Source organism: Bufo bufo, chromosome 3, assembly GCF_905171765.1.
Source record: "Bufo bufo chromosome 3, aBufBuf1.1, whole genome shotgun sequence".
Classification (NCBI taxonomy): domain Eukaryota; kingdom Metazoa; phylum Chordata; class Amphibia; order Anura; family Bufonidae; genus Bufo; species Bufo bufo.
Window position 1 is genome coordinate 542,875,254 of NC_053391.1, and position 25,279 is coordinate 542,900,532.

The window sequence follows — 25,279 nt, forward strand, 5'->3', positions numbered from 1 at the left end:
GAGCAGAGGAAACCGGTGTGAACACTACTGCTGGGGAGCGCCAGCTGCTTAGGTGAGTGGTGAAGCGGACGGGTCACTGCTTCACCATTACAATCAGCTGTCTCTGTGTCCTGTGGGCACAGAGACAGCTGAGAGAGACACATAGCTCAGCCAAGCGGATTCTGACCGAGCGCTAATACACAGTGGGAACAAGTCACGGATGAGGAGGGAGGCAGAGGAGGCAGTGAAGGGCTGTGGACACAGGAGAGAGCCGTGCACATACACAGAGGTAGACCTTCCACCTAATGCTGACATCACGTCGACGGACAGTGCAGTTCAGGGGGGGGGGGGGGGGGGGGGGAAGAGAGCTTGTGACCCATCAACGTGACGCCAGCAAGACAACAAAACAGGTCACGATTGGTTTGTAATGTGATCAAACGGAGCAGAATAGGTAATGTAATCATATTAGATATATGTTAGTATGCGCAGGTCATGTTTATTGCGGTCCGCAATATACGGGCACCGGCCATGTGCACACAGTGTCACGAATGGGTCCTTAATCCAGAAGTAGCGCTGTGGACGAATCACAGACCCATTCAAGTTGAATTGGTATGGATCCGTCTGCGGCAACTGCATGAATGATGCCCGTGCATTGGGGACCACAGATTGCTGGCCATCAATATCATCAGATCAGTGGGGGTCCAGCACCAGAACTACACAGCATCGTCCATTGTCTAGTGCAGGGATCAGCACCCTCCAGCAATCCAGCCATGGTGAAACTACAACTTCCAGCATGAACACTTGCTTGCCTATTCTCGGAACTCCCATAGAAGTGAACAGTGCATACTGAGAGTTGTAGTTTCACAACACTTGGAGTGCTTGAGGTTGCCGACTCCTGGTCTACTGGATGGAGCTGGTGACTGCAGAACTGCTCCCACTGAAGTGAATTACCAGCTCTATACACTACAGAGCAGATGGATCTATGTAGTTCTGGTGCCAAAGCTACAACTAAGCAGCTGACCCCCACTGATCAGATATGCCATCAGAAGTAAAGAAGTGCACAACCCCTTTAATGTCAATTGCGTACACATTAAATGGTCAATAAATGAATCTGTTCTTTGTAGGCAGAGGAAGCCATGTATCCAATTAAAGGGGTTTTTCAAGACTTTAATACTTATGACCTATCCTCAGGATAGGTCATCAGTATCTGATCGGTGGGGGTCCAAGATCCGGGAACCCCGCCAATCATCAGTTTGAGAAGGCACCACCGCACGCAGTAGTGCCGCAGCCTTCTCACAGCTTCTCATTAAAGTGAATAGAGCTGAGCGAGATACCAAGCACAACTGCTAAACAATGTACGGCGCTGTGCTTGGTAAGCTACGAGAAGGCTGCGGCGCTAAGAGGAGCACCAGTGCCTTTTCACATAGGTATCTGATCGGTGGGGGTCCAACACCTGGTACCCCCGCCGATCAGCTATCAGTATTAATGTCTTAGAAAACCCTTTTAAATGGCAGATAAAAAAGATTTAAAAAAATATATATACACTGAACAAAAATATAAACGCAACACTTTCGGTTTTGCTCCTATTTTGCATGAGCTGAACTCAAAGATCTGAAACATTTTCTACATACACAAAAGACACATTACTCTCAAATATTGTTCACAAATCTCAGAGAGCACGTCTCCTTTGCTGAGATAATCCATTCCACCTCACAGGTGTGGCATATCAAGGTGCTGATTAGACAGCATGAATATTGCACAGGTGTGCCTTAGACTTCCCACAATAAAAAGCCACTCTGAAATGTGCAGTTTGATCACACAGCACAATGCCACAGACGTCACAACATTTCAGGGAGCGTGCAATTGGCATGCTGACTGCAGGAATGTCTACCAGAGCTGTTGCCCGTGCAATGAATGTTCATTTCTCTACCATAATCCGTCTCCAAAAGGCGTTTTCAGAGAATTTGGCAGTACATCCAACCGGCCTCACAACCGCAGACCACGTGTAACCACACCAGCCCAGGACCTCCACATCCAGCATGTTCACCTCCATGACCGTCTGAGACCAGCCACCCGGACAGCTACAGCAACAATCAGTTTGCATAACCAAAGAATTTCTGCACAAACTGTCAGAAACCGTCTCTTCTGCATGCTCATCGGGGTCTGGACCTGACTGCAGTTCGTCATCATAACCAACTTGAGTGGGCAAATGCTCACATTCGATGGTGTCTGGCACGTTGGAGAGGCGTTCTGTTCACGGATTTCACTGTTCAGGGCAGATGGCAAACAGTATGTGTGGTGTTGTGTGGATGAGCGGTTTGCGGACGTCAACGTTGTGGATCGAGTGGCCCATGATGGCGGTGGGATTATGGTATGGGCAGGCGTATGTTATGGACTACAAACACAGGTGCATTTTATTGATGGCCTTTTGAATGCACAGAGATACTGTGGCGAGATCCTGAGGCCCATTGTTGATGCACCACCATCACCTCATGTTGCAGCATGATAATGCACGGCCCCATATTGCAAGGATCTGTACACAATTCCTGGAAGATGAAAACATCCCAGGTCTTGCATGGCCAGCATACTCACCGGACATGTCACCCATTGAGCATGTTTGGGATGCTCTGGATTGGTGTATATGATAGCGTGTTCCAGTTCCTGCCAATATTCTGCAACTTTGCACAGCTATTGAAGAGGAGTGGACCTGATCAACTCTATGCGACGGAGATGTGTTGCACTTAGTGATGGACGAATATCTGCTGGGACGGTTAACGAATGCAATCGCGCAAACCTGATAAAATGTTCGCGAACCGCAAGTTCACGGCGGTTCCCATTCATTTTAATGGCTGGCAAACCTGAAAAACCTTCAGCTCATATTTGCAGCCAAGAAATTATTACTAGAAGTGCACAAATAGTCCCACAACATGGACAGTGACATACCAGATTTATTATTTGAATTTGCAATCTCCATTCATAATTTTTTTCAATGCGAAATATCGTCAATATAATTTTCGCGTACGCGCATGCGCAATAGCACTATACAGTACCCAAATGCACTATAAAGAAAGTATATTGGTATATAACACCCCGCTTCAATCCGTTTTTGGGGGGGGACTAGTATATCACACCAGTAGAAATTATTTGTCCCAATAACGCTTGTCCCTCTATATACCTGCAGTATCGCAGCAGAACCGCACACAACTGCCGCACAATACAAATGCACTATAATATACTTTCTAACATAGAAAGTATATTATAACATTGTACAAGGAGGGCAATCCATTAGAATATACATAAAGATAAAACGTAACCTTTAATAATGTTACTATGAGGGAACATTCACACGTCCGTAAGTGTTTTGCGAATCCGCAAAACACGGACACAGTCAATGTGCATTCCGCAATTTGCGGACCGCACATCGCCGGCACTATAATAGAAAATGCCTAATCATGTCTGCAATTGCGGACAAGAATAGGACATGTTCTATTTTTTTGTGCAACTGAAGCACGGATCCGCAAATGCGGATGCGGACAGCACATTCCGGCCTCATTTAAAATTAATGGGTCTGCACCCGTTCCGCAAAATTGCGGAACGGATGCGGACCCATTTTGCGGACGTGTGAATGGACCCTAATAGAGCTTGCAGAAATCCATGTGCATGCTGTCCTATTCAAATGAATGGAACAGATTTTCAGTTGCAGAATTTTCTGACACGTATGAAGGGACCCTTCAGGTCCTTCTAAACAGATCAATGTGTCAGGCAACTATCAGGAACCAGATGTTCCTGATAATTGCCTGATCGTCAGCAGAGACGAGGGCTGCACTTACTGTACATCCAGCAGTCACTTCCACTGTATGGGAACAAGAGATCACACACCACCAATCATTGTCCCTATAGAGAATCATTGTCCCGTGGCAACAAGATTATTGTTTAGACTGCACAATCCGCTGCACAGAAATAACACGATCACCCGATGAACAGGTTTGCTCATCCATTGTCTGATCACTGCCACCTTTTACACGGGCACATCATCGGGAACAATTGTAACACTCATCCCTGATAATCTGTCTGATTATCAGTCTATGTAAAAGGCATTTAGACCTAAAGGTTCTCCAACAGTCTTCAGAAGCAGGTTCTCTTCCAGCTACAATGCAAGATGCTCTTATAGTGGTACTGCCTAAGCCAGGAAAGGACCCCAAGTTACTGGATTCCTATAGGCCCATCTCACTGTTGGCAGCGGACGTTAAAATATTAGCTAAAGTTTTGGCGATGAGATTATCAAAGGTAAGGCTACTTTCACACTACCGTTCAGAGCGGGTCCGTCTGAGGTCTGCTCAGACGGATCCGCTCATATAATGCAGACTTGGGATCCGCTCAGAACGGATCCGTCTGCATTATATCTTAGAAAAAATTCTAAGTGTGAAAGTAGCTTCAGACGGATCCGTCCAGACTTTACATTGAAAGTCAATGGGGGCGGATCCGTTTGAAGATTGAGCCATATTGTGTCATCTTCAAACGGATCCGTCCCCATTGACTTACATTGTAAGTCTGGACGGATCCGCTCGCCTCCGCACGGCCAGGCGGACACCCGAACGCTGCAAGCAGCGTTCGGGTGTCCGCTTGCTGAGCGAAGCGGAGGCTGAACGCTGGCAGACTGATGCATTCTGAGCGGTTCCGCGTCCACTCAGAATGCATTAGAGCTGGATGGATGCTTTCGGGACCGCTTGTGAGCCCCTTCAAACGGAGCTCACAAGCGGAGCCCCGAATGCTAGTGTGAAAGTAGCCTAATACTGACAATAGTGCACCCTGATCAGACTGGTTTTATGCCTCAGAAATTCACCTCTATTAACATAAGAAGCGTTTTCGCTAGTATACAGTGTACAGCTGATAATGAGGGTGATAGAGCGATTTTATCACGAGACGCGGCCAAGGCGTTTGATAGTATAGAGTGGGGCTATCTATGGTGTACACTGCGGACAATGGGCTTTGGGGAATGCTTCATTAAGTGGGCACAAACGCTATACTCTGCACCAAGGGCACGTATTAGAGTTAAAGGAGAGTTATCATCAAGCTTCAAGGGGGACACGGCAGGGATGTCCACTTTTCTTTTGTTTGCGCTTGCGATTGAGCCACTAGCGGCTGCGATCAGGTGTTCACAGGCGATTGTGGGATTTAAATATGGTTCTGTTCACAATAAGGTGGCCATGTATGCTGATGACACCTTGTTGTTTCTGGGAGACACGTCGGCATCCCTGGCCGAGTCTATGTCATTGCTTGGTCGCTTTGGAGGGTTATCAGGCCTGACTATAAACAAATCGGCTCTTATGTTTCTAGATGGACAGGTATCCTCGGCAATAGCTACATTAAACCATATCCCCTGCGTTAAAACTATTAAATATTTAGGGATCAACATATCACCTAAACTGACGGACTTTGACTAGCTGAACCTGTCCCCAATACTGATAAAATTCTGGCTTCGCTCCAAGACATGGTGCAAACTGTTTTTGTGAGTGATAGGCAGGGTTAACCTGATCAAGATGGTTATGATGCCCCAGCTATTATACGTACTACACAATGCCCCGACGTGGATACCACTTGACAGATTTCGGAAAATCAATTCTATATTTAGCGACCTGATATGGAAGCAAGGCCAATCCAGAATCAAATTAGAGACCTTACAATATCCAAAGGAAGCAGGGGGTCTGGCGGTGCCTAATCCATGGTTATATTACCTGGCGGCACAATGTCAGCAGGATGGACAGATAGTGACATGACAGGTCAAATATTGAAACATGCATTGGGGGGTAAGGAGTTACTGTGGATATTGGAAGGATCAGGAACACCCTTTGTAGATAATCGCTCACATTTGGTGTGTCTGATGAGGAAGGTTTGGGAGAAGGTCAAGCAGTTGAGGGGTGCAGTCGGGATCACGGAACTTACACCTCTATGGAACAATCGCAATGTACCTGAATTCTTACATCTCAGAGGATTTACCAAACAATGGCAGGATAGGGGAGTGACCAAATTTGGAGATATAATGGAGAAAGGGGTACTCAAAACATGTACTAAATTACAGGAGGAGTACGGTATACCAAAGAACAGCTTTTACCAGTTTTTACAAAGGCACGCATTTAATGAGATGTGTAAAAATGACAATACCAAGATACATAAAGACGCGTCTTTACGTCTAATAGTAGAGAAAGGGGATAAAAAAATGTTACTGAATAAATATCTGGAAGCGTTTACCCTGTCCAGAATGAAGGGCTGGGAGAAAGATATAGGGGAAATATCTCAGGAGCAGTGGGAAGCTATATTAGAAGCCATACCAACAGTATCATTGAGCGAAGGTGGGAAGTGGTCTCAACTTTTCACTGTACATAGAGTCTATAAAACTCCGGTCTTTTTACACCGGATTGGCATCAGAGCGGATGCAAAGTGTCCACGATGCCAAGCAGAATCGGCGGATTTATTGCATATGCTGTGGCAATGCTCACAATTAGATGGCTTCTGGTCGGACGTGTTGGCAATGATTCAAAATACCTTTTCACTGCAGATACCTCGGAAACCAAAAGTATGTGTCTTGGGTTATGTGTCAGATATTGGGAAAGAGGAGACAGATAGGATTGTAGCGAGCAGACTATTATATGTAGCAAGGAAATTGATTGCCCTACATTGGATTCAGTCATGCCCTCCAGTCATTGAAGAATTTAGAAGGAAAGTAAACACGATGTTAGTTTATCAGAAAATGGTGTTTAAGAAGAGAGGATGTCCGCAAAGCCGCTGGAGGTCTAGCTCCGAATGAAAATCGGAGAAGTCCATAAAGTGCTAAAGTGGGAGTTGGGGAGGTGGAGGGGTGGGAAGGGTATGTTGTGGTAGTATCATTTATATGGATACCTGTTGTATTATACTCATCAGTGGAATTGATTTTGTATATCAAAATATTGGATATAATATGCTTGTATTTATAACAATGTTCTATTGATGTACATTTTTACAATAAAAATGATCTGATAAAAAAAAAAGAAGGCATTTAGACAACTTAAAAAAAAAAAAAAAAAAATCACGTAAGTCGCAATTTAAAATCTAAGTTGCCCTTATACTCCACAGCAGCGGTATTTGTCCATCCAAAAGAAACCGGATCACCGCTATATCCAATTATAGTCAACGGGGATCCGGCGGTGAATGGTGGAATCCCGCTATGTGGATCTGGTAAACTCTGCCAGGCTGTTCTGTGTCGGAACAGCCTGCCGGATCTGGCAACCGCATATGTGATCGTACCCCGACTTCATGGTGTTGGTATTGCAGTACTATTTACTTTAGATTTAATAAAGATTTTTTTTTTTGATGCAGTGTTATTGACATGCTGATTTGGATAAAGTATGATTGATTTTACTGTATTGATATCCTATTGTCATATAATGTATGGTTTATCTGAACAATTGGCTGTATGTAAAACCTTTAATAAAAATGATCTGAAAGATTCTTGACCTAACCGGTATTATACAAAGTGCATGCTGGTCAAGTTACACCTCTGTCTGGAGGGAAGGGGTTAGGTCAAGAATTTGTCATGGGGTGGGGTGAAGTGCACGTTGGAAGGGCTTTGTCATAGATTTTCCACTGGGGCCCAGAATCTTCAAGTTACATTTCTGGTTGGAGGGAAGGGGTTAGGTCCAGAATTTGGCATGAGGGGGTGCAGTTTAAATTTTTGCCTCCGGTAGCAGGAAGGCTATGTGCTCCCCTGCCCCTCGCCACAAAGCAGTGAGGGAAGGGGGACCCAAGCTGAACGCTTGCACCAGGGCCCACAAGCCTTTAGCTACACCCCTGAGCTGATCACTGGGGATCCTAGCAAGCACACACTTTGTGATCAGCTTTTTGTCAAAAGAACCCTCCTAACAAGTAGGGATTGTCCACACATACTAGCTTTATTAGCCAGGATCCCCCAACTGCAGTTCTATCAAATATGGATAAAGGAATAAAACTGTTAGAATAAGCAATCCCAGGATCTTACAGGGGAGTCCATATGTATAGGGAGTTTGGATGAACCATTGTTCCTGACCAAAATAGAAGGGTAAAAACAAGCACGTCAGCAATAGATACTCTGTCATGCCGCGTCAGCACACAGCGAGCATGGAAGTTTACTCGTTCCTGCAGTCATTGTTTTAGGTTATACGGTAGGAGTCTATATACACTATAGCTCTTAATGTCATCCATAAATGATTCCTCGTTTTCTAATCATTTTAGAATAAAGGAAGTTCCAGAGCCAGAACTCAACTCTAATTGTAGGTCGGTATCCATTGTAGACTTGCACTCGTCTATCACTCAGATCTGAATGGTTGCTCTGGCCAGCTGTCCTTTATAGGGGTCAGAGCTATTTCCCTCAACAAAGGCATAGAGATGAATTATAAAAATGGTGGCAGCTTCCATCTGGCACTAGAGGATCTCATTCCCAATATACAGCACCCAGTGAACTTTATACTAGCTCTAGTGTGAGTTACCCCTCAAGATTTACTGTATGGCAGCACCAGAAGTACTTATTTCTAAATGTACCCTTAGGCTCCATTCAGACGTCCATAGTGCATTGCAGATCCGCAATACACCCGGCCGGCACCCCCATAGAAATGTCTACTCTTGTCCGCAATTGCGGACAAGAATAGGTCATGCTCTATTTTCTTGCGGAGCTGCGGACCGGAAGATCGGGGCTGCGCTCCGGAAATGCAGATGCGGAGAGCACATAGTGTGCTCTCCGCATCTCTTCCGGCCCCGTAGAGAATAAATAGGTCCACACCCGTTCCAGATAATTGCGGAACGGATGCTGTCCCATTCTACGGACGTCTGAATGGAGATTTAGTCATGTAAAATGTACAGTTTAAATTGAAGGGATTTTCCAGGACTGAGATATTGATGACCGATCCACAGGATAGGTCATCAATATCAGGTTGGTGCAGGACCAACACCCAGCAGCCCCACCGATCAACCACTGGTGTCAGGAACAGTGGATGGAGGCGGATGCAGAAGGCTCTGTCTGCTGTGTAGTGGCCGTGCCGGGGTACTGCTGCTTAGCTTCCATTCAAGTGCCAGTGGACTGCCAGTGCAGGCAGCTATCCAAAACAGCTCCCACTGATCTGATATTGATGACCTATCCTGAGGATAGGTCAGCAATTTCCAAGTTTCAGAAAGCCCTTTTAAGGGGGTGTCCTGGGACAAGTTTGGACTTTGAGATAAAGCATTTTTAGCTCCATTATAATCTCACTCTGTTGAGAAAGTTGAGAGCCAGCCTAAATGTGGTTCCTAGCCCCAGATAATAGATGGGATGTGCAGTCAGGGAACACCCCATAGCTCAACATGCTTTGCAAGGGTTATCTGCATCAGAGCTGCATAGACACTCCGATGTAAGCCAATAGCATTAACAACTCTGTACAGTAAAGATAGACAATCCAAACACTGCTGCAACCTTACGGCAGCGCTAGAAGGAGAGTGGGTTGTGTTGCTGGCCAACTTTATGAAGTTGTTGGAACAAAAAAACCAAAAAACCATATACCTCTTCGTGCACTACATTATATCATCACCTAGTTCGCTAATGTTATGGGGTCCAGCCATTTTGACAGGAGACTTACCTATTTTCATTTTCTTCCCCCAGATTACTGATTTTATTTCACATCGTTGGCTTACCTCCTATATTCAGTGAATCAATTTACTGCCTGTCTAAGCATACTTACCTTTGATATATCAGAGAGGTGCATAGACGACTGAGGACTAGTCTCCAATATGACACTAGGGGGCTCTTATCTGAACATTCACTGTATTCCATCCCCTGATCAGATATGGGAAAACAAACACATTTAAAGTGGGTGCCTAAATGTTTTTCTGTGAACATAGATTTATTTTTTAAGAAACCAATTAAAAATACAAAAAAAAAAAAAAAAAACAGCTTGAAAAGTATTTCAACAGTTTAACATTTTCTTTTTAAATACAAATTCCATCTCTATCAATACAATATAACATTTGCATTCTAAACATATATGGATCTCTTGAGTGTATAAAATTTATTTGCTTTGTTGGAATTTATCTGAATGCATAGAAATTATTTTTGTATTCATTTGATATTTAGCATTTGTTTCCAGAGTTGTAAGTAAATATACACTATATACAAATGAAAAAGTTCCGCTATACCATTACATTGCTTTTTGGGATACCTGCCATATTGTAATGTACAGCTGGATTAAACAAAGGCACAGCAGTTATTGCTAAAGACAAGTATATCAGAAGAAAACGTAGAAAGGACTGGAAAGAAATGTCTTTAGAACAGTGCAAAACCTCAGTGACGTTATCTCTCATTTTAGGGATATTTTATATTCTGGCTCTGAAGTAGTCTTCGATCAGTGGGGGGATACAGAGCAGTCTGCTAGAATACAAAGCTTTATTGGCTTTTCCTATTTACAGGCTAACAAAATAGAATTTAGAGAGCGCAGCTTAATGAACACACCGGAAGATTGTCAAAAACGGCTTTAAAAATATTTGCATCATAGACAGTTACACTTTGTCCTCACAGAATTAAAAAGGCTCATTCCTTCAACATAGGGGGTCCTGGAATAAGCGATACGCCCAAGTGGAATTGTTGATGAAGAATACGGACTTTCCTGATTAAGATTCCAGAATGTGGAAAAATAAGAAAAGCTTAAAATCAAAACCAGCTGAACAGAAATTAAAACTTTTACTGCTAGGGTATCACATAGCGGGAAGAGGATTTATGAAAAATATAGATGTGCTTTGAAAAAATAGAGAGAATATTGGAGAAGAGCCCATCACATTTGGAAAATCTTAAATATATAGTTTTCTATATTATCAATTTGAGTCAAACTCCCATGGGTCGTTTTCCTTTTTAATTTCCATCTGGGCTGGAAATCCATTTGAACTGGCTACCACCAGTACACATGAAGGCTGATATTTCTGCTCAGCAGTCTCATCTGTGTCTTCCTGGGCACCCTGGTCATTGGTGATGGGAGCAAATGTTTGTTTGGACTCTGGGGATTTGATAACTGATGTGATAACTGTGCCTGGAGTTTGGTTAACCAGAGGCGAAGTGCTTGTTGAGAAGGTCATGACTGGAGTGGTTGCACAGAAGGCTGGAGATGAAGACACACTTACTGTTCCATTGCAAAGCCCCTGAACGCTGCCATTGAGAACCTGCTGGACCTGGCTAGGGCTCAGGACAATGGACGGTGGAGGTGAGCCAGCTCTTTGAGGGTGTAGCACCATATTATCCTTGAGTACGGTCATTGGCTGTGCGGAAGGAATGGCTTGAAGTATAAATTTCTGTGACCCCGCTGGGGCACTGGGGTCTGTGCTTGTTATGACTGTGGTGAGAGGCATGGTTTGGAGTGTTACAGTATGCAGCTGCTGATTGCCAGGGCCCACCACAACTGGGACCTGTCCTGGAGACTGGATCGTTCTACAAGAGAAATGGAGAAGAATAAAGATGTAGCAGGATAACTAGAACGGATTGCAGCATTACTGTACTGCATTAATCAGAATGGGTACTGTATGTATGACCTCTCGCAGCAGAGTTGTCCAGATGGGTCAACCCAAACAGGAGGTTCGTTTTAACTGTTAGCAGCTCAGACGAGATGGCTGCTCCCATAAATCATGTACAGAATTTAAAAAAAAATAAAATTCAAAATCAGGAAATAAAAACTGGTTTTAACTAGTAAAAAAAAAAAAAAAAAAAGAAGAGGATACTTTGCCTTTAAGATTATTTCATTCTGTACACGTACACTTAGATATCCAGACACATGCTATTTTTGTTTTTCTTACAATTCAATAGTAAGAGGATCCAACTGTACAGACATTTTATTTGATCCTTTTATAGCAGTAAGCAGTATTTGTTTTGCAGTAGGAAAACATATGCCTCAACTGAGGAGCTGGGAGATATGGCCTACAAACAAAACTCTTTTTCTTCAAGCCTATGAATATTTTTTCAATTTTTATCTAAATTTTCTTATTTTTCCCTAAAAGAAACTAAAACATTAGTGAGTTGGCGACAGAAGAGGTTGGCTATATCTGATGCAGACTCTCCTTTTGTCACCCACCTATGATTGACTATAAAGTAAAATTGTCAATCAAAGATAGGGCTGGAGTAGAAAGCCTGCAAGGGCAATGTTGAGCTCCCTGACACTGAGCTGTTCCTACTCCTTCCTGCTGCAGCCATTCCACCGGTCACATAGCATTTTATGTATTTATTAGGAATAATGTAAATTGTCACTACTGTTAATTACTCAGAGTCATTGAAACTCTGTGGTGTTTGGAATGTAAAGCACAGACATTAAGAAAATACTACTACAACCAATACACTGTAAATGAAGGCTCACCTGATAGTCTGCACAGAAGGCAATGTCTCATTCGGAATGGAGCATGTTAAGCCTTGTTCAGGAATAGCCTGTCCAGACATTAAATGGACTGTCCGATAAAGATGAGTTGGCTGAGGAGTCATTGTCCTCAGCATATCTGATGGTAGTAACTGTTGCTGGCTAGGCTCCTCTAGTTCTTTCATTTTTGAAGACCTGGGGGACTTTACAACAGTGGTTGAGCTACCTCTTGTTCCAGCATTTGGAGCTACTTTAGATGCCCGTGCTTGATTTCGATTGGGAGTAGAAACTGGAGAATGTAAATTTCCTGAGTATTCTGCAGAGCTCGAGTCCTCCTCATCAATGTATACGAGATCCTTTGGCATTTCTTTGAACTGATAGACAAGACGTTGGCCTTCCACTTTTGCTAAAATACCTCTTTGGTAATAGTACCTGCAACATACGCAGAGAAACACCTTGTTAACCAGTGCAAAAGATCTGGACACTTTGCTTATTGCACTCTGTGGCTTGTAGTAATAAAGCAGCACTGTCTTTTCTTACTATTTCATGAACGGTTACATTCCAGTAACACCATCTCCATTGCAAAGGGCGAAATCTGCAGCAGAGATTCACAGCTGGTCAGTTTCTGCTACAGATTTTCTTTTTTACCCCGCTAAATGAGTTTGCAGGTACTGTACAACGCTGCACATTCACAGCCCAAAAATCCACAAAGGCAGATATGTGCAAACACCCCTCACCCCATCCCTGCTTACAGCGAGGAGATTGAATGTTGTGGTGGTGGAGCATGCTAGGTGCTGCTCCAGTAAGTGTATAGGACTGATGGAGACAGGCGAGTACAGAGACACTGAACCAAGTGGTAGGACACATGGTTGACCACTGCTCCATTTAAAGTCCTCCTTACTGCAGTCGTGCCGTGAAGAGGAACAGGCGAGGGGGGGCTCATTCAGCAACAGCAGTTGTTACGGAGAGCTGAATATATCAATCACATTCACTACAAATGGTAGTAGATGCAAGATGGCTGCTGTTTGGAGGGAGTTCATGTGGGAACAGCTTCCTCCCCATCTTCCTATATAGGCCAAGCCAAGCAGGCAGGCATGTGTATGAGGGGATCGGAGCGATGGCCATCAGCCGACAGCGGTCTTATGTGTATGGCTGGCCTTACCTGAGTGCTCTGCCCATCGTTTCATAGTTCATGTCAGGCTTGTTTTTGTGCTTGCCCCAAAGCTTAGAAACAGCTTTGGAATCCACCAGTTTGAAGATGCCCTTTTCCCTTTGTGTCCACTTAATGTACTTTGGGCATGTAGCTTTGTCTTGAAGCAAAGCCAATAGGAATTCCCAAAGGTAAATGGTATTACCTGAAAAAAATAAAAATAAAGTAGAAATGTAAAGGAATAGAATTCTCCTGCCAGAGTCTTATTAAAGTAGAACGTAGCTCCCCATGTCCTAGTTAAGCAGAGATACATATTCACACTGCTTCGGTACATAAATGAGCAGATCTGCTATTTAGTACAGATCCACAACTCAATACAGTTGTGAAAACTAGGTGTATTCCAGCCACACATCACTGTGATAAACACTGGCCGAACCACAAATAGTTTAAAAAAAAAACGAATACAGACTGAAGTTTTAGGGCCTGTAACTCCACCCAGGACTTTCACATCAGAGGAGAATACTGAAGCCCCTCACCAATGCTCTAGGAGGATCCTGTACCGCTGGATGTACCCCTTTGGACTTCCTACATCTGTAAATGGTTGACATTTTATTATTTCCTATCATGTGGATGTACCTGACCTATTAGAACAGGGATGCTCAACCTGCAGCCCTCCAGATGTTGTAAAACTACAGCTCCCACCATGCCCTTCTGTAGGCTGATAGCTGTAGGCTGTCCGGGACTGATGGGAGTTGTAGTTTTGCAACAGATGGAGGGCCGCAGGTTGAGCATGCCTGTATTAGAAGCCTTGGATCTCTAGTATTTACAGATCAAGGATTGGTCCCCAGCGCAGGAGTTTACCCCCCCCCCCCCAGTGCTGCCTCCTCCTGCCTCATGGGAAAAACGCCACAGCAATCTGAGAAACCTACGCCTAAAAGGCCCTTGCCTAAGCTTATGTATGCCCAGCGTTATTTTATCTCTTACCAATGCAGAACACTCTTTGAAATAAGTCACTAATATTCTAGGTGAGTTTCCGTTTACACTATGAAATGCCTGCAATTTCGCCAAATCTAACTTTCTCCCAGTTAACGTCCCAGACAACAAACAAGTTGTCCTCAGAAGCATAAGAGAATCAGTTCAAAACCTGGGATTGATAATGACATCCCCTATTCAAAATGTGATAAGGATCATGCTAAATATTCTAAACTATCATGGATTGCACAAATCCACACAGTAAAAATGCTTTTATTACCAAAAGTCCTCTATGTATTTATATGCCTCTTCTCATTCCTAGGGAAAACATTCAACAATTGCAATCAGATATGCTGGCGTGAGAGGTCCGCTCTAAGATGAATAAAATCAGCTCTTATTCCTACCTTTAGGTCTCAGATTTATGTAGGCAAGCTTAAGCTACTTTCACACCTGCGTTAGGTGCGGATCCTACTGGTATCTGCACAGACGGATCCGCACCTATAATGCAAACGCTTGTATCCGTTCAGTACGGATCCGTCTGCATCACTTAGTAAAAAAATAAAAATAATCTAAGTTTAAGTGTAAGTCAAACAATTGCACCATATTTGTGTCAATGTAAACGGATCCGTCCCCATTGACTTACATTGTAAGTCAGGACGGATCCGTTTGGCTCCGCATCGCCATGCGGACACCACCTCCAGAGCGGAATGGAGGCGGAACGGAGCCAAACTGATGCATTCTGAACGGATCTGGATCCATTCAGAATGCATTGGGGCTAAACTGATCCGTTTGGGGCCGCTTGTGAGAGCCTTGAAACGGATCTCACAGGCGGACCCAGAAACGCCAGTGTGACAGTAGCCGTAATTAAACAGTTGAGGAAGTGGTGGCTTAAATTTGAAACTGCATACACCAAAGAGGAATCTCTTACGACCTTTTAGCTGCCTCTGCTATTAACAAGGTCTTCTACCAGATGATTCTTTTATCTACAAAAACAGCTATACATACCTGCCAGTCCATAGTGCTTCCTACGAAGCAGTTCATTCCACTTCAGGCTATTGAATATCATATACCTGGCTAGTTCTTAAAGCACTGGACTGCTTATGGCATTGACATCCTAGACAAACTCTTTTAAGGGTACTTTCATACTTGCTTTAAAGTTTTCTGGCATAGAGTTCCGTCTTAGGGGCTCAATACCGGAAAAAAATGATCAGTTTTATTCTAATGCATCTGAATGGAAAGCAATCCGTTCAGTATGCATCAGGATGTCTTCAGTTCAGTCCTTTCACGGTATTTGCTGCATTTTTCTCGCTGTCCAAAATTCCGGAACACTTCCGGCATTAATTTCCATTGAAATGTATTAGTGCCGATTCTGGCATTAAAATTGCCGCATTGACGGATCCATTCTTCCGGTCTGCGCATGCGCAGGCCTTTAAAAATGTGAAAATAATAAATACCGGATCCGTTTTTCCAGATGACACCGGAGAGACGGATCTGGTATTGCAATGCATTTGTCAGACGGATCCGGATGGGTCTACAAATGGGATCCGTTTGCATAAAGATTGCCGGATCCGGCAGGCAGTTCCGGCGACGGAACTGCCTGCCAGAATCCAGCAACGCAAGTGTGAAAGTACCCAAAGATGGCACTTTATGATTGAGTCGCTGCATATTAAATACTCACTCTCTGGTTCTATCAGCATTTACAAATTCACCATTTCATAATGACTATGCCTTTGTTCACTATTAGTTTTTTTTCTTCTGTGGCCTACAAACATGAAAGGCCTGTCCCTATGCGATTATAATTTTTCTTTTATATTTTTTACTCTGGATCTGAACAACAAACCCTATTTTATACCCGTGTGGGAAAGGGAACTAGGATAAACCTTCAAGATAAAAAAGGCAGTCGGAGAATCCCACCACATCAATTACGCAGAACAGAATCGCAAAATACAACTTCAATGGTATCTCTCACACGAACGAAACACTTGTGCACTGGGTAATAGGATTGTTGGTATGTACACCTAAATCATCATTGGCTAGTGCCAGCATTAGACAAGCTTTCCTCCACACTTATGGACAGCTATGGTACAGTTTCTCCAAGAGAGCAACCAACCTTTTCTAATCCATGGGCGCCTAAATGTGAAATATAACCAACATGGCTAAAGACCCTTATAGCCAGAGTGTTAACAGCAGGTTCAAGCCAAAGGTATAATGTGTGTGGGGAACCTCTGTAGATTGTGAGCCCCATTGGGGACAGTTGGATGCCAATGTCTGTAAAGCGCTGCGGAATATAGTGGCGCAATATAAGTGCATAAAATAAATACATAAATATGTGATGAAGTACTCCGCTTTCCATGTGTGTTTACTGTGCAGAAGTAACAGTAATTACTTAGAACTAATTGGTGAACCGATAAGGTCTTGAAGGGGTTTTCCAGGATTTTAATTTTGATAACCTATCCACAGGATAGGTCATCAATATGAGATCAGTGGGGGTCCAACACCCCCGCCGATCATCTGGTTCAAGAGAAGGCCACATTCGTTCCCATTCAAGTGTATAATACAGAGCCACCCCATAGAAGTAAATGGGGCACCTTGTAAACGACGGAGAGCAGGTAAACAACGAAGGGAAGGCAATGCTTGCATGGAGTGCGGCCTTCTCTTCAACCAGCTGATCGGTGGGGGTCCTGAGCATATGTTATCAATATTAAAATCCCAGAAAACCGCTTTAATTTGAAAAAAAAATAATAATAATTAACATCCCTCAAAATCGGACATTATCTGCTGACAATCTAAATGGGGGCTCAGACAGGTTGGCTCTTTCCAGGCATAAGTGGCACTTATCTCTCTCCAAGTTCTGAAATAACAGGTATGGATGGATGTTATGTTGAGAAGCTACAGCATTACCTTTCCCGTCTTTGCTTTTCTTCTTCACAGATATATTTGGGGTAGTCGTGGGGGACTCCGAGCGAGTCGTTTTTTGTTTCCTCCCTGAAGGAAATGATCATAAAAAGGGAAATGTTAGATGGTTTAAAGATATCTTTAGGCTGATGGCAATGTAAACAGATAGACAAGTGACAGTACTTCATATAGTGAACCCCTCCATGGCTTTCCACTTTCAGATAGTTTCTTACATTTAGAATTTTACTAAAGCAAGTAAGTGCGAAGCTCAAACCTTTGCCTTGGGTGAATGGTACAATTACATCAATATGACATTAAAATAATACACAGGGCCACCGCATGCGTAGCATGTTACCAGCGGATGTGCACCCCCCTCAAGCAAGTGGCTGGGAGCCCGTCATACCTTTTTTCCTTTTCGGCTGCTCATCAGGAGGATATTCTACTGGCTCTTCATACATGTTCTGATGGATCTCCATTACCTCCGGAATCCCATCTACGGTGACTGATACATGTGTAATTGGAGTGACAATCAGCTCATCTTCAGATGATCCAAATATATTAGCTAAAAAGATCAATAAAATAAGTGTTTATCATTTTAAAAAAATCCTAAAATAATGGCCAATACAAATCTAGAAAAGAGACGTATGTACTAGCTTTTTAGTCAGTCACTGGCTATTAAGGCTACTTTCACACTTGCGGCAGTGTGATCCGGCAAGCAGTTCAGTCGTCGGAACTGCCCGCCGATCTGGATGTGACTGAAAGCATTTGTGAGACGCATCCAGATGCGGATCCATCTCACAAATGCATTGCAAGAACGGATCCGTCTCGTATCTTATTTCACATTTTTGAATGCCTGATCCGGCACATCAGTTTTTTTTGCTGGAGATAAAACCATAACATGCTAAGGTTTAATCTTTTGCATGATCAGTCAAAATGACTGAACTGAAGATATCCTGATGCATCCTGAACGGATTGCTCTCCATTCAGAATGCATGGGGATATGCCTGATCTGTTCTTTTCCGGTATAGAGCCCCTGTGACGGAACTCTATGCCGGAAAAGAAAAACGCTAGTGTGAAAGTACCTTAAGTAAAAAGCCAAACATGCCACACACACAATGAACACATTTTCAGCCCAACTCTTAGTGCAAACTGTTGAGTTGCATAAGTTATACAACCACTACCTAAAAGGAGTGGAAATTGGACATTACGACCCATTCTGTCCAAAGTTTATGGCCGTCTTCGGGTACTTTCACACTTGAGGCAGAATGATCCGGCAAGCAGTCCCCTATGACGGAACTCCGTGCCGGAAGAGAAAACCGCTAGTGTGAAAGTACCCTTAGACCTTTTTTGTTATTTTAGAAGTCAGGTTTGTTTTTTAGTGACCTTGCAAAAAAATTACTTAGAAAGCAGAACATAACCCAAAAGGTGAAATGCCAAGCGGCAGATTTCTTGGCACATTGGCAACCTAGCTCACTCACCTAATCTTTTCTCATCCAGTAATGCATCTGGAGAGTCCATATTAAGAAGTGCTTCAGCTGCTTCAATTGTTTCCATGGTCTCATCGCCATCCTGACAGGAAGCTTCAACTGAAAGAGATGGTTTTATGTTACTAAACGCTTACATTTTGTTTTATTAAAAATGTATGCTATGTATTGTGGATTCAGGTTACGTTTTGGAAACCTGTAACTATAACTAATCTACCAGAAAGTCTAAATTTCTCTATCTCAAACCAAAATTTACCAGAAGCTTCAAATTGATCCCAATTAGGCATTATCAAAGTACACCAGCAGGTGGCACTATTGCTTTAAGAATTCTGGATTGTGTTAGATACATTAGCGTCAGAAAAGGCAAAATGGATCAGGAAAACTAACAAAATAAAAAATAATTGCAGGACCCTGTAAAGCCAGGAAAACAGTAACACGATGAAAGAGACACATAAAAAGTAATGCAAAAAGAACATGTGTTTGTAATCGTTTCACTTTCCAAAGGCTTTAGGAAAAGGACAGCTAGAATCTGACTGGTTGTTTAGGGAAACTACAAGTTTTTCTTAGCACAACTTTTTTTTCCCCCTGTATTAGGAGTCATAGCTGATGTTAAAGGCCCCACGGACATTATCATCTTCCAGTCACAATCTGTAATACTTGTGCCCATGAATAGGCCAGTTACCATAATAAACAATGCCATTTCCATCTTTCTTATCCATGCCCATCATTTTGCTATCCAGGCCAGTGTAGCAACATCAAGTGATAATGCCAGTATACCAGTGTACAAAGCAAGACGGACGTCTATTTCTGAGCCATATTTCCACCAATATCATGATGTAAGAGTGACATTATGTTGCCAAGGCATCAGAACTAATAGTTTTCACCCATGAGAATTGCTCCTCCAGCATGATGCAGCAAAAATAAAATGCAGCGAGCAGATCAGGGTGCAGCTCTGCTGGTGAAACGGATAATTCTGGTTTTGTACAATGTACATTATTTGCTAAAATCAATTCCTGATGTCTGCAAGATGTGTTCTTTGCACGGTTTTCCTCTACATACCAAGTCATCTCGGTAATTAGCCACAGTACATCAATTTGTAGAATTAGGAAACAACTGAAATCTAAGTACCAGGGTGTTCAATAAGTTATCTACCAGAGTATGAAAACAACATTTTCTGAGAAAATTGAACTTACTACTTTTCATTGTAATCCCCCTTGACTTCAACACACTAATTCCACTTCCCCTCCAGCGATTGGGGATGCCCTCAGAATAGGTGACTTCTTGCTGCTGCAGGAACCCTGTTACCGCCTCTTTGACTGTATTATTACCAGGAAATTGTTGCCCAAGCAGAAATTTCTTCAGGTTCCAAAAGAAAAAGTAATCACTGGACTGTACCGTGGATGGTTAAGCTCCATGAAGCCGCATTCCCCGATACTGTAGAAGCTTGTGATTTGTGAGCTGGCGCATTGTTGCACCCGCCAACAACTTCCCACTGCGTTTCTCTTTTATTGCCTCACATAATACCTTTATTATTGAAGCATAGGTGTCTCTAGTAATTCTTGTCATGGTGGCATGAATTCTAGTAATACAACACCTTCTGTAGCCCAAAAAACTGATGCCATGATCTTTCCAGCTGACTGCTGCACAAAAAAGGTCTTTGGCGTTGGTGACCCCTTGCGCTTCCATTGCATGGACTCTTGTTGGTCTCAGGATCATGGTGGTGGACCCATGTTTCATCACCCATAATGTCTAAATTCTCTTTGCTAAATTGCTGGCAACAAGTTTTCTGCTCAGGCATCAATATTCGTGGCACCCACCGGGAACTGACCTTTCACATCATCAAAACATCCTGATGAAACTGTGCCAACTGAAATGCCTAATTCATGAGCTATGGCACTGTCTTTGACCCGCTGATCTTCTAAAATCACGGTCTCCACTTAATGGCACATTTCCTCTGAAGATGGTCAACTTCAATTGATTCCCTCTCCCATTTTACTGCTTGGCCCAAAACTTCACTTGGTAGTAGGCAAGTCATCATCACCATATACAGCCATCATCCTTTCATGGGTTTCTTTGGGCTTCTTTTCTTCCTAATGAATTTAATCAAAGAACAAAGCTCCAAATCCCTCACTTTCTTTGTAGACCCGCACTATACTGCAATTGTCATCCTATCACTTCCACTGCTTTCATCAGGCTGAACTGCTACCATGTGTGTTGCATGTCCAGACATATCTCAACCTGAGTAGAAAAGCAAAGATCTCCAACACTGACAGAACATGCTGGGGTAGAGAACTTATTGAACACCCCTCGTAGACTCCAGCCATCGGATTCTGGTCCTCTGCATCACTCTTTACATCAAGGGTTAATCTAATAACATTGTCAAAATAAAGGGTTACATAACTTGTGAGTCACAAACTTGTAATTGGGCCACCATAATGTTCACCGTCGCCCTATATATGAACAATGCGATGCTGTAAATTATTATTCACACCACAATGTTTCACAAGAGACTAATATACTGCTGAGGAGATCATACAGACTAAGTGACTTGTAGCTCAAGTAGTTAAATGGTTCTCCAGGACTTTTATTAATGACCTATTCTAAGGCTAGGGCATCAATGTTTGATTAGAGGAGGTCCAATCCCTGATCTGCAGGGGCCATGCCACTCGAGCAACTGTGTCTGGTATTGCAGCCTAATTCATTCAAGTGAATGGGATGAACTGCATTACCTATGTGAACCCAAACAAACCACTAAAAGGATGCAGAGCTTTGTGCTGATCCACGAGGGTCCCCATCAGGTCAAACATTGATGGCATATCCTATGGACAGGAGAAGCAAACTAAACCTAATGCAGCCAAAAAGGGTCAGTCCTGTACTTTGCACCTTTCATGGCGGGCAGGTTAGAATAGGGCAGAGGTGATGTGACTGGTTGCTCTTGGCCACACCGACACTGGTTATTTTGATGATATTGCTCACTGCAAAATGAAGGAAGAAAAAAAATCTGCTATACCTGTAAGAGTGAGGTCGTCATCTTCTATGATCTGCTCTTCGGCTACATCCAGCGAGGTCTCCGTGATCATGTCATTCGTATCATCTACGCAGGTTAGTCCAGAGTAGCTGTGCAGTAAATCTGCATTTGGTATGTGTTCCACAATGACCGCCGGAAAGATCGAAGGGTCGTCAAGCTGTAGATATGGTAAAATTAGCTCATTAGTTTCATGGTCTCCATGTTTGGAGCACAGGTAAGTAACAAGTGATGACCCATTATTCAGTACATCCACCGGCCCCAGCATTTGATACATTCCCATTCTCTACAATGTAATAAATTATACATGTTGATCTACCCTAGGTGGACTGTCTGTATTCAACCTGCAGGTAAACTCAGAAAATGTATTAGAGGTTGCGAGGGATACGAGGTCACTTTTGACAGTACCAGAAAAAAAACTGTCTCCATACAAAAAATGTTTAAAGGGGTTCTCTGGGATTTACATATTGATGTCCTATCCTAAGGACAGTTCATCAGGGGTCCGACTCTCGGCACCCAATCAACTGTATGAAGAGGCTGTGGTGCTCCGTGAGCACTTAGGCATCTTCCTAGGCAACGTGACATCACGTTCATCAGTCACATTGGTCTATGTACAGCTAAGGCTACTTTCACACTTGCGTTCAGAGCGGATCCGTCTGGTGGCTGCACAGACGGATCCGCTCCTATAATGCAGACGTTTGGATCCGTTCAGAACGGATCCGTCTGCATTATAGTTTAGAAAAAAATTCTAAGTGTGAAAGTTGTTCAGACGGATCCGTCCAGACTTTACATTGAAAGTCAATGGGGGACGGATCCGTTTGAAAATTGAGCCATATTGTGTCAACTTCAAACGGATCCGTCCCCATTGACTTACATTGTAAGTCTGGACGGATCCGTTTGCCTCCGCACGGCCAGGCGGACACCCGAACGCTGCTTGTCCGCCTGCTGAGCGGAGCGGAGGCTGAACGCTGCCAGACTGATGCATTCTGAGCGGATCCGCATCCACTCAGAATGCATAGGGGCAGTACGGATGCGTTCGGGGCCGCTTGTGAGACCCTTCAAACGGAGCTCACAAGCGGAGCCCCGAACGCTAGTGTGAAAGTAGCCTCAGTCTCATTCATTTGAATGGAGCTGGGCTGCAATACCAAGCACAGCCGCTACGCTGTGCGTGGTAAGCTGCGAGGAGGCTGTCGGACCTCTGCCGATCTCCTATTGATGAGCTATCCTGAGGATACGTCATTAATATTTAAATCCTGGAGAACCTCTTTTCATGGAGATGTCACTCTTCTAAAGCAGTCCCTCAAGGTACAATATTACTTGGTTCTGGGACGACCATTGTAAGTTGGAATTATTGTAATTAGTAATTGGTCGTAGAAAAAATAAATAAAAAATTAACAGATAACCAACACAAATAAAGCAAGTCCTTATATACAAGAGTCAGAGCTGCTGGAGGCTGTAAATCACTGTCAGGGTCCCCTAGGCAGTGTTTCTAAGCCAAGTACCCCCTAAGTCAGACTACATAAAAGTACCTCCAACACCAAATGCTGTTATCATACACTGTGTTGCATGTTAAAAGCATAGCATTAGGACAATGCATGTGCCCCAGGGACATTCATTGTACTGACTTTTGCATAAAGGGCCCCATAGCAAAACATAGTAAGGGACCCCAATGAGATTCCTGACAAATTTACTCATTTTTATTCATGGAGGAACCATGCTTCCCTCTCACACATTATAAAACTGGTTGCCTTCAACCACCACTAGGGGGAGCTCTGTGCATTTATACAGTTACCCATTGAAATGAATGAAAGCTGTAAAATCTCCACTGACTGAACTTCCCCAGTAGTGGCTGCAAGAAATGCCCTTGTTTTATGTCAGGAAGCAAAAGTGTGAGTTCACCACCACGGGTACCAAAGCCTTGGCGTGGACTGCCATCATGGTAAGTACATTGCAGCTGGATACATGTACCACAGGTTGAGAACCTAGGCTCTACAGTTTACACAAAAAATCCAGCTGCCCTCATCCAGCAGTACAGGATCTGTAGTACTGTACTGTAGAGGAGCTACTAGACAACCAGCCAGTACATGTACCTCACTAGTACAGGTGTCTGACTAGGGAAAGGACCATGCCAGTAATACAGGTGTCGGACTAGGGAAAGGACCATGCCAGTAATACAGGTGTCGGACTAGGGAAAGGACCATGCCAGTAATACAGGTGTCTGTCTAGGGAAATGACCATGCTGAGCAGATTGAATGTGTTTTTTGAAGTTACAATGGCCAAGGAAAGACCACTGTATGCTGAAAGTATTATAACCTGTGGCTGTTAAGGGACCACTGCAATCTTATTATTCAGTCATTTTAGGCCTATATTACACTAGCAGATAATCCTGAAGATTATCGTTAACAAGTGTTCGTAGTAACGGTCGTTAGCGAAGATCTGGCAGTGTAATACTGCCTCGGATTGCCCGATGAATGAGCAAACACTTGGTTCATCAGGTAATCGTAATCTGTTAGCAGGTTTTTTAAAAAATCCTCGTTTGCTGCGGCAGATCGTGCTGTGTAATCACGATCTGCAGCCAGTAAGCAATGATTCTGTATGGGGACGAACGATGGCATTAGTGATCGCTCCTCCCCATACTGTGGAGGAGATCACTGCATGTAATAGGAGCAGTGTCCTCAACTGACAAGCAGACAATTGCCGGGAAGGAACGCTTTCTTCCCGACAATTGCCTGTGTGATCTGCAGATTTAATATAGGCTTTAGGGGAGAGGAAAAACACACAAATATTAACGTGTGCGCAGGTCCGATCCACTAGATCCCCTATATTGAGTGCGACATGACCATATATAACACATTGTGTCGTTTTTGTTGTTTTGTCTAGGCATGCTTTAAACATACAGTGAACAAAAGGGGGTAATTTATTAATCTGAAATACGCTTAAATTAAAGGCACATTTCAGGTGCAGAAATCTGCGACTTTGCCCTACTCGCGCCAGGTCTAATTGCGGGCGTAGAATAGGACGGGCCCATTTACCATTTTCTACGCCTGTTTTAGGCGTAGAAAAAAGGTCAAAATGTAAGACCACAAAATGCTTAGTAATCTGCAGGCAGCATGGTATAGAGCAGGAGAAGCTGAGCAGAGTGTATAAATTTAAATTTTTCCAAATCTATACCCACAAAACTATATATAAATCTGCTCAGCTCCTCCTGCTCTATAACATGCTGGCTTCACATAGCACTGCATTTTGTGGTGACAGGTCCTCTTTAAACTTTTGCCAGAAACTTCTGCCAGCTGCTTATCTCCTGCAAGAACAATGGATTGGGTTAGGCCATGTTTACATCTGTGTCAGGAGCCTCTGTCACAAATTCTGTCATAAAAACCTGACAAAGTGCAACATGCTGCGCTATTTT

At 43.4% G+C, this 25,279-nt stretch overlaps 1 protein-coding gene across 8 annotated transcripts in view; it reads right to left on the reverse strand.

Moving 5' to 3' along the window:
* Nucleotides 1-10,327: 10,327 nt before the first annotated feature.
* The window catches only part of ELF1 (E74 like ETS transcription factor 1), a 108,916-nt gene continuing 93,964 nt past the window's right edge, over nucleotides 10,328-25,279 (reverse strand). For all 8 annotated transcript variants that reach the window (XM_040425391.1, XM_040425390.1, XM_040425397.1 and 5 more), the window contains 7 exons: nucleotides 21,856-22,030; nucleotides 18,840-18,947; nucleotides 17,765-17,923; nucleotides 17,368-17,451; nucleotides 13,507-13,699; nucleotides 12,348-12,776; nucleotides 10,328-11,431 (listed from right to left, as the gene is read on the reverse strand). In XM_040425391.1, coding sequence (XP_040281325.1) covers nucleotides 10,825-11,431; nucleotides 12,348-12,776; nucleotides 13,507-13,699; nucleotides 17,368-17,451; nucleotides 17,765-17,923; nucleotides 18,840-18,947; nucleotides 21,856-22,030 — 1,755 coding nt within the window. In that variant the 3' untranslated portion in view covers nucleotides 10,328-10,824. The remainder of the gene's footprint in view (nucleotides 11,432-12,347; nucleotides 12,777-13,506; nucleotides 13,700-17,367; nucleotides 17,452-17,764; nucleotides 17,924-18,839; nucleotides 18,948-21,855; nucleotides 22,031-25,279) is intronic.